This window comes from Chrysochloris asiatica, unplaced genomic scaffold, assembly GCF_000296735.1.
Source record: "Chrysochloris asiatica unplaced genomic scaffold, ChrAsi1.0 scaffold00026, whole genome shotgun sequence".
NCBI lineage: Eukaryota > Metazoa > Chordata > Mammalia > Afrosoricida > Chrysochloridae > Chrysochloris > Chrysochloris asiatica.
In genome coordinates, this window is record NW_006408544.1 from 19,326,615 (window position 1) to 19,336,911 (window position 10,297).

Consider the following 10,297-nt stretch of genomic DNA (forward strand, 5'->3'; position numbering starts at 1 on the left):
AACTAAGGTTAGGGGCAGACTCTAAAATAAACCGTCAAGTTGCTCATAAGCAAGTTCAGCTGAAGCTGAAGAAAATTTCAAATTTCAAAGGGTAACTAGGAATGATAAAGTAAAGTATTATAATGAAACATGCAAAGAGCTGGAGTTAGAAAACCAAAAGGAAAGGATATGTTCAGCATTCCTCAAGCTCAAATAACTGGAATATTGACATATCCTATGAGTGAAATATTAAACAATGGAAGTAATACATGGTCACTGTACCAAAAAGAAATGACTGATGTTCAGCCATTTCAAGAGGTACCATATCATTAAGAACTGATGGTATTGAAGAAGTCAAAGCTGCACTGAAGGAATTGATGAAAAGCAAGGCTCCAGAAATTGATGAAATGCAAACTGAAATCTTTCAACAAACTGATACAGCTCAGAAGGTGCTTATTTATCTATGCCAAGAAATTTGGAACACCAACCAAAAGAGATCCACATTTGTGCTCATTCTAAAGAAAGGTAACTCAACAGAATAAGGAATTATTGAACAATATCATTAATATCACATACAAGTAAAATTTTGTTAAGGATAATTCAAAAAATGGTTGCTCGTTCAGCAGTAAATTGACAGGGTTGTTGTTGTTGTTGTTAAGTGCCATCAAGTTGGTTCCAACCCATAGCGACCCTGTACAGGGTTTCCGAGGCTGTAAATATTTACAGGAGCAGAGAGCCTCATCTTTCTCCCGCGGAGCGGCTGTTAGTTTTGAACTGCTGACTTGTAAGGTTCGCAGCATGATTCATAACCACTAGGCCGCTACCAGAACTCCTTAAATTGACAGGGTACGGCCAGTAATTCAAGCTGGATTCAAAAGAGGACAAGGAACAAGGGATATCATTGCTGACGTCAGATGGCTCTTGACTGAAAGCAGTAAATACAGAAAGATGCTTACTTCTGTTTTATTGAGTCTGCAAAGGCTGTGTGGATCATGACAAACTACAGGCAACACTGAGAAGAATGGGAATTCCAGAACACTTTAATTTGTGCTCATGAGGAACCTATACATAGACCAAATGGTGGCTGTTCCAACAAAACAAGGGAACACTGAATGGTTTAAAGTCAGGAAAAGTGTGTGTCAGGGTTGTATTCTTTCACCATGTCCTGGTGTGGCACTGTGGGTTAATGAAAGGCTGACAGTTCAAGCTCACCAGCTGCTCCTTGGAAACCCTATACACAGCGTCACTATGGGTCAGAACCTGCACTTAACAACAATTAACAGTCTCATTAACAACCTGTGATATGCAGATAATACAACCTTGCCTGCTGAAATGGAAGAGAACTTGAAATACTTATTGATGAAGATCAGACTGCAACCTTCAACATGAATTGTAACTCAACATAAAGAAAACAAAAATTCTCACATCTGGACCAATAAATAACATTATGATAAATGAAGAAAAGACTGAAGCTGTCAAAAGATTTCACTTTACTTGAATCCACAATCAACCCTCACAGAAGCACAGCCAATAATCAAACAACATATTGTATCAGGCAAATCTGTTATAAAGAGCACTTCTCTTTAAAGTACTAAAGAGCAAAGATGTCACTTTGAGGACTCAGGTCTCCCATGGTATTTTCAATCACCTTATATGCATGTGAAAGCTGGGCAATGAATATGGAAGGCCATAGATGAATTGACACATTTAAATTATGGTGTTGGTGATGAATACTAAGAGTGCCATTGGCTGCTAGAATAACAACAAATCTGCTTGGGAAGAGGTACTGCTCCTTGGAGGCAACTATGGTGAGACTTTGGACCATTCCCTGGCGAAGCGCATCATGCTTGGTAAAGTAGAGAGTCAGTGAAAAAAAAGAGGAATAGCCCCCAACAAGGTGGAATGACAAGTGGCAACAATGGGCTCAAAAATAAAAACCCTTGTGAGGATGGCACAGGACTGGGCACAGACAGGCCTGGGATTGTTTCACTCTGTTGTACATAGGATTGCTGTGAGTCAGAACGAACTCTACAGCTCCTAACAATAATATCAATAACAAAAGTTACTATTAACCACAGCTCACCTACCAAATTAATCCAGGTAGAAGCAAAATCTGATTTCTCATTAGATCTTTTTGGATTTTATGAGCAAAGACTCTGAGACTCGATTGAAACTGGTAAGGAAACACACACACACAAATCCAAGAAATTAAATAATTAACGCATACTTCAATTAGTAGTCCCATTTTCTTTTAATTGTCACTTCGTTTTTTTATCCAGTTAAGTACTGATGATACAAAAGGATATAAACAGATTTTCATAAATATTTACAGGAAGACATACAAAACAATTACCAAGAAACATATCCAGCAAAGTTACAAGCAGTTGCTCATCAAAGTTCACTTAACTGTACAACATTTATTCTAGAAGTTACCCAATTCTCTTAAGCTACCCAGTTCTTCCTTCCACAAAAGCCAAGCAAACATTTCAGGAGCTGATGCAATCCTGTTTTGTACTAACTGCCAGAGAAGGGCTTTTAAAGAACAATCTCTACTTTTCTGGCCCATGTTACAGCACCAGCAGGCTGACAGGGTGAGATGACGTCAAGGAAATGTTCCTCTGGTCATGGCTTCCCTAGTCCTTCTCTTTTCGCACAGAAGGAGGCATTAACTGGTATAACAGGTGACTCTGCCACACACCAGCCCCAAAAGGAGGGTGTACAGATTGTCAATACAAAATGGAGAAAAAGAACTGTTCTGTCTGTCCTTACCTACTAAATATACTATAGATTTGAGGAAGCAGTTTCTAGCTCTGCACCAGGCAGGGATTATGTGGCCTATATTTTGTCCACAACACATTCACTTGAGAAAAAACAGGGATGAATACCTCAGAAACATTCACGCTGCTCATCAAACATACTTTGACCAAAATATCTGGGAAATGGCAAGAACCTAAAGCTAGCCAAATATCTTATCTACATTAAGTCAAAGTTTAAACGAATCATCCCATCTTCAGTCTCAGGAATGCAATGGGTTAAATACCACAGATATTCTTTAATGGAAACAGAGAGTTAAGGGTCTTTGTGTCTCAAAATGGCTCAGCCTGGGACAGGAGAGAAATGGACTATAAAAAGCATAGTAGCTTTAAAACATGGAATACAACAACTGTTAGTTAATCTAGTCACAATTTTCTGGTCATCTGCAAGAGACTACCATATTTGATATTAATCTTTCACATTCAAGAAACAGATCAACTCAGCTTCCAACATAAAGCAAGAAAAAATGCAAATGGCAACAGCCTCAAACCCCAAAATATTTGACCCTTGGGAAACTGGTAAAGACACTTGAAAGGCCAGCAGGTTTCATTTCTACTTTGGCCTGTACTAGTTGGAAGGGCAATGGGTCCTGGAACTGAAATATTCTGTTCACACAAATGGCAGATATATATATTCTACTTTTACAGATTTGCATACAATACTATGCTGACTACAAAACAGAACAAAACCAAAAACTGAGGGTACTAGAAAAGAGGAAAAAAAAAAACAACGAATTACACGGGATCATTTCAGTAGTTATTTTATTATAAGGGAGCATTTCACTAGTGTAAAGCTAGTCCAATGAATAGCTACCAATGGGATTTCTATCTTTCACCTTCAAAGTTGATCTAATAATTTATAAAATGTCCTCGTTCACATTTTGGTCGTATACTCCCAAGTACAGTAATCCCCCTAACGTTTTGGTTTCACTTGCTATTTGATGACTAAGTTGTTTCTGGCTGTTAAAATTGTCCTAATATATTTTAATTAGCCAGTTAGCACAGCAGGGCTGCTCGCTCTGTGAAGCCAGACAAGCTTAGCAAAACCATTTGATCTACTGAAGATGAACAGTAGGGGAAAAAAGGCAAGTTTCCTGGCTTTTCTTGCAAAAGTTTTTCTCACTTGAAAAACTCTAATCAATGTTTTCTTCTAGAAAAAGAAAGCAAAACTAGTCAGGAAAATATTCACACATTTAATGCTTACTAGCATGCTACAAAATATATTCATAGATGTCAGTCAATTGTTTTTCAAAAACCAAATGTGCATGTTTAATCTTGTAACTTAAGAACTGAATTTTTTCCACATTCCTTTATATAGAGTTAGCATCTGTAAATTGAGATTTTTTTTTGGACAATCATGCAAATTTAATTTGTCCCTGGAAACAAAAACACAACCTAACAGATTAACAAAGTATGTCCTTTAGACAATATTTTTTCTGTAAAGTTTTCCTCCACTGTTACCATTTTTATCCTTCGGTAAATAGAAACTACTCTATTTACTGAATAGAAATAGAAAAGAATAGAAAAAGAAAAAGTCTGTGTTACGTGTGTAGAGAGAGCTAAACTATTAGAATGATTAGAAAGGAAAATGCATCAAGTCAAACTATTTTACCTTCAAACTGGCTCCCCTTCTCTCAAAAGCAAACTCTAAACATTTTCAAGTTATTAAGTTATATGAGCTAGAGACATTTCTACTACCATAGATGCTTCTGTAAAATTGAATAAAAGACTTTATTATACCACACACACAAAAGCAACAGTACAGAAAAGGCAGCATTTGGTTATTCTGTTGAGAATTTCTTTCCATGATTTCTCCCATTAAAGTATAGTTTTCAAAGCAACCACCAGGACAAAGGAAGCATCTAATTAGTCCATTTTCTTCTGATCCAAGAATGCTGAACATTTACTGTCCCATCTGTAGTTGTATCAGCAGTGTAATGAACACAGTTTATATTACTTAACTAGTCTTTGAACTCCAAGAACTGTTGAAGTCTTTTCTGATGTTCTGCAGATGCTTGCACAGCACTAAATGAAACATAAATTCAAAGCATAAGCTTTATTTTACATTAAACATATTTAAGTGAGCCACAGAGCAGAGTCAATATTTTTCAAAACAATTAAAAATGAATAGAAATCTCCACTTATTTAATACTTCTGAAAAGAGTTGGATGGAAACCCTCCTTAATCTAATGAGGAGGGCTTGTATTCAGTAATAGCATGTTTCTACCTTCTCAAAGACGAAAGAAAATGAAGACTGACAAATGAAGGCATCGCTGTAACCTGCTCTGCTATGGAACCCGCTGTGCAGAATTACAGCTCTTGCATTAGGATTTTCTGGATTTTATTATTTTATTTAAACCAGATCTCAACATTATCTTTGACTTGTGGAGTATTTGAATTGCCTTTAATATAAAATCCTTTAAACTAAAATGTTTGGTTAAAACACAATAGACTCCACTAATCGTTTTCAAAGGTAACAGTTTGGTGGTTTAGATTTACTTTTCCCTTTGAACATAAGTTATGTCTTGGATGGGGAAATTAGAAATGAGTTTTCTCCCTACCCTCACCCTCACAAAAATGCATTACCTTAACAGAATTAGGACAAATATATATTGAAACTAATATAAAACTTCCTTTTAAACTTTGGAGGAAAATGGAATCCAATAAAAGATTTGGGTTTTCTAGTTTGTGAATAGTAATACATCATTATTTAATGGAAAAGAATTCCAGATAACGAAAGGTCAACACTTTTTTTAAAGCACCAAGTTTTACTTTAATAAATTTTGCTACAAATAATCTTAATATGCCTTGCACACTTATTTCTGCTTTCTCAAACCATGTAGCTGCCTCTAACTGAACCATGTGAAATATCTTACTGTGTGCAAAGATGCCCTCTAGGTGCTAGTGAGGCAGCTGATCTCAAACTAAATGCCTCTGAGCGACCTTATCTCCGCTGCTTTCTCCCCAACTCTACCCTCTGCTAGCAGGCATTGAACTATATCCCTTACTATTGTTACCAATCCTGACTTTAGCAGCAAGATCTTCCTTTCAAATACTTGTATTAAGCTGTAGGCTGGAAAACCAGTGAATCAAATTTGCTTAAATGAAGAGAAAATTGGTGCTGAGTAAGTGACTCCAATGAGAACTGGCCTGTGTGAATTTTCACTGCTTAAGAGACGACTTGCACCTGGATTTTGGAGGGCATGCTTCAGGGAATAAAGAGGGTGGTATACAATAACAGCTGCTGTCACAATATTTATTAAGTTCTATGAATATACAATGGGTTTTACATAAGGATGATGTCACCTTATCTCTACTAACACCCAATGAAGCACAGTGAGAGTTAACAATAGTATTTTCTGAGCGCATTCTGGGTTTCATTTTATATCCTGGAGGCAATCTAGTGTTGTAAAAAGCAAGGTGTATATTTAAGAGGAAGAAGGATCCAATGTCAAATTTATGTCTATCACTCACTAAATTGTGATACTAGGTAACAGCAAGTTACCATAATAAACAGGGATGTAAAGGAGTTCACAGGAAGAGAAAAAAGGGCACTTTGAACAGCAGGAACTAAGTGCATAGCCTATGGTTGAGAAAGAGATTGTGTACCTGCAGAACGGGCTGGAGGTTCGTGGGTATGCAGGTTCTAAGTACGTGCATGCGTACGTACATGTGTAGGTGTACATGATTTGGTAGATGAGGGAGGGAAGATGGAGTGTTTAGGCAGGAGGGACACAGAAAAAGAAATGGGGAGAGAGAAGGTCTGGTTAGCTGCAGAGCTTATCAGGGACCAGCTGGTAAACAGCCTTGAATCCTATCAATATCCTAATTTGACAGCAGTGAGTTTTAAGTAAGAAACTAAAGCTTACATGTGACAGCATGGGATGTGGGTGAGAGTTGATCAGTTCAACCCAAGTTCATACTCTTACCCACTATATGAAATGACCTTCCCATTTCAGGATCCATTTCATGAAATTTAGCCACATCAATAACACTTTCAATAGAATATCTGGCATCTAACCAAGATTTGTGGACCCCTGCAGCCAATAGATGGCCAATGTGTGCTTGAGGGCAGGGGAGGTAATAAATTAATGGTTTGTCACTCTCTCCTACTATAACTTATCACCTATCCTAGAATATGTCATACTAAATCAGACTATTTTTAAGGAGCATTCTGAAGACAGTGCAGAGAATCATTTGTGGAAAGCAAACAAGGAGAAAAGCTAGTGGAGAGGAGGCTGCTGTGTCCATCAAGGTCAGTGATTCTTGAAGCTAAGTAGACAATCAAATCACCTAGAGGAATTTTTAAAACACAAACTGAAGGGCCCCAGACCCAGAGTTTCTGACTTGGTAGGTGTGAAGTGGGGCCTGAACGTATGCCTTTTTAACGAATTTCCACGTGATGCTGCTACTAATTCAGGGACTACACTTTGAAAACCATGTTTGAGGCAATGTGGCTTGCTACCTATAAAACTGAGATTGTTTTTCTTTCATGAAACTGTATTTTGTGAAGCATGCAACCACTAGACAAGTCCATTTCTTAAACTCTCTGAGCCTCAGTTTCCACACTGTTACAATTATGACCATCTCTATACTCGAAGGCTCTTGGAGAAGTGTAAATGAAAAATACAAAGTATTACCTATAACACTGTATACTACAACTGTCTCCAATATTGGAAATGTTTGCTATCTGTGCTGCCCAATATGGTAGTCACTTGTGGCGCTGTGGACTAATACACTGGACTACAAGGTAGGTTTGAACTGCAAGGGCAGCAGTTCAAGCTCACCAGCTGCTCTTTGGAAACCCTATACAGGATTGCTATGGTCCAGAACCAACTCACCGACACTAACAACAGTAGTCACATATGGCTACTAGGTACTTGAAATGTGGCTGGTATGACTCACAAATGAAATTTATAATCTTATTTGTTGTTGTTAAGTGTCGTCAAGCCCATTCTGACACAGCGACCCTGTATAGAGTTTCCAGAGAGTGGCTGGTGGGTTTGAAACAAAGATCTTGCAGTTAGCAGTCCAATGCTTATCTTACAGTGCTACACCAAGACTCCTTATTTAACTCAATTTATTTAAATCTAAATAGCCATACATGACTAGCACAGATAGAAGGCACTCTAGCTATGGAATGAAAATAGATTTTCATGTTTGTTTTTAAACAAGTTCGTTGTCCTACACAGAATCAAAGCGCTCCATAAACACCTGCTGCTGTTCTGAAGCGCTCTACATTGCAGCTTCTCAAAGCACATGGTATGAAGGAGTTCTAAACGACTTATTGCCTGCATACAGAAAACAGGTATTTCTAAGGTCTTCTAAAGTTTATTTATAATTACAATAAACATAAGTTAATACACTAGTGTCTATCATCCTGCCTAGTTAGACCACTTCAGGAAATAAAAAAAAAAGCAATGAAACTAAATATAAACAGGTTTGGCTTTGGTGGTTTTTTCTGATTCTGGTTCTACATGTATTGTGATCTGCCAGTGTTTTTCCAGCATGATTCACAAAGCATCAAGAATACTCGTTTATAGAACACTGCTCAACCTAAGCTATAGCCTGCTAACCAAGATATAACAACAGAATAATTTTTAATGTTTTTCTGAAAAGGTACTCCTCCTCCCCTTTTCTCTCTTAAGATGTTATGGCAATTAAAATAAATAAATAAATAATATATATATAAGGAGCTCTGGTAGCGTAGTGGTTACGAATCGGGCTGTGAACGGCAAGGTCAGCAGTTCAAAACTACCAGCTGTTCCGCGGGAGAAAGATGAGGATTCTGCTCCCGTAAAGATTTACAGCCTCGGAAACCCTGTGCAGGGTCGCTATGAGTCGGAACCGACTCCACGGCACTTAACAACAACAACAACAATATATATATAAAATATATATATACATATATTATATAACTACATTTGCTGCTTTTGTGTACCTGAAAGTCCTAAAGCTTATGTTCACAATAGGAATCATGAAGATGCCAATACAAAACAAAACACTTTTAAAATGTGAAGCTTTATAATTCTCATACTTATTTCAAAGAGAATGCCTCAAAGTTGACAACTGTCATGGATCAAAACAGATAAACTTACTTCAAATGTTCACCAAAAGTAGTAGTTATTCGATAGATGGCAGTTTTTAGTGATGCTCTGAATGCAAATCTTAATGTTTTATATGACGTGTCCACAAGGCTTCCTGAAATCCGAGGTGGTTTACTGGAAGCGTGAGGAAGTTTGAAGTACTTGTCAACTGCCTAGACCAAAAAAGAAAATACATTAGTTGACACTATAAAGGAAGCCAATGTAAGTCCAAAGGATTAAGGAGACTGTGTGTATATATGTATCTGTGTGTATGTTGTTGTTGCTAAGTGCCATAAAGTTGGTTCTGACTTACAGACCATAGACTCGTGTGTGTGTACATACATATGTATATATTATTTTTGATAAGTGTCATGGAGTCAGCTCCATGTAGGGACCCAGTATAGGGTTTCTGAAGAGCAACTGGTGGATTTAAGCCATGACCCTGTGGTTCAAACCTACCTTGAGGTTCAGCACATTATTCTATAGTGCCACATCAAGATATAGCAACCCTGCATAGGGTTTCTGAGGAGTGGCTGGTAGGTTTGAACCTCCATCCTTGAGGCTCAACCAGACCTTACAATCCAGCTCCACACCATAGGACTCACAGTAAGAAATGTATTTTACTGTATATACTTACTGTATGTAAGGTACGCCACATATATATACACACACATATATACATATATGTATGCAGTCCTAGTGTGGCGCTGTGGGTTAATGCACCAGACTGCAAAGTCACTTGAACTGCAAGGTTGGTGGTTCAAGCTCACCAGAAGCTGCTCAGAAACCCTATACAGGGTTGCTATGGGTCAGAACTTACTGAATGGCACTTAACAACAACATATATATGTATGGAATCCTGGTGTGGTGCTGTGGGTTAATGGGCCAGACTGCAAAGCCGTTTGAACTGCAAGGTCGGTGGTTCAAGCTCACCAGCTGCTCCTCGGAAACCCTATAAAGAAAGGGTTGCTATGGGTCGGATTCAACTTGACGGCACTTAACAACAACAATATATGCATACTCCATAAACATAATATATACTTATATAAAATCTTGGTGTGGTGCCAAAAGATAAACACTCAACCATAAGGTTGGTGTGGGTTGCTATAGGTCGAAACCTAATAGAAGGCACTTAACAACATCATTGTGCTAACAAGGGAGTCCTGGTGGTGCTGTGGTTTACGCTTGGGCTGCTAGCTGCAAGGTCAGCAGTTCAAACCTACCATCTGCTCCTCAGGACGAAGATGAGGCTGCTTGTTCTCATAAAGATTTATAGTCTTGGGAACACTATATAGTCACTGAGTCAGTAATGACTCCACAACTGAGTCTGGTTTGGTTTTATGGTATTTGAACAATACATATTAGATCTTGAAGACATAGTTTGAAAAGCAGAATATAAAATCATTTTGTTGTTGTTAA

General features: G+C 37.9%; 1 protein-coding gene across 3 annotated transcripts in view; it reads right to left on the minus strand.

The window, feature by feature from the left end:
* Window positions 1–4,321: 4,321 nt before the first annotated feature.
* The window catches only part of NDC1 (NDC1 transmembrane nucleoporin), a 94,226-nt gene continuing 88,250 nt past the window's right edge, over window positions 4,322–10,297 (minus strand). The window contains exons 17-18 of one of the 3 annotated variants that reach the window (XM_006839788.1): window positions 8,891–9,051; window positions 4,322–4,817 (exon numbers count right to left, since the gene is read on the minus strand). In XM_006839788.1, the coding sequence (XP_006839851.1) occupies window positions 4,754–4,817; window positions 8,891–9,051 (225 nt within the window). In that variant the 3' untranslated portion in view covers window positions 4,322–4,753. The remainder of the gene's footprint in view (window positions 4,818–8,890; window positions 9,052–10,297) is intronic. The other 2 variants (XM_006839787.1, XM_006839789.1) reach the window with 2 other exon arrangements.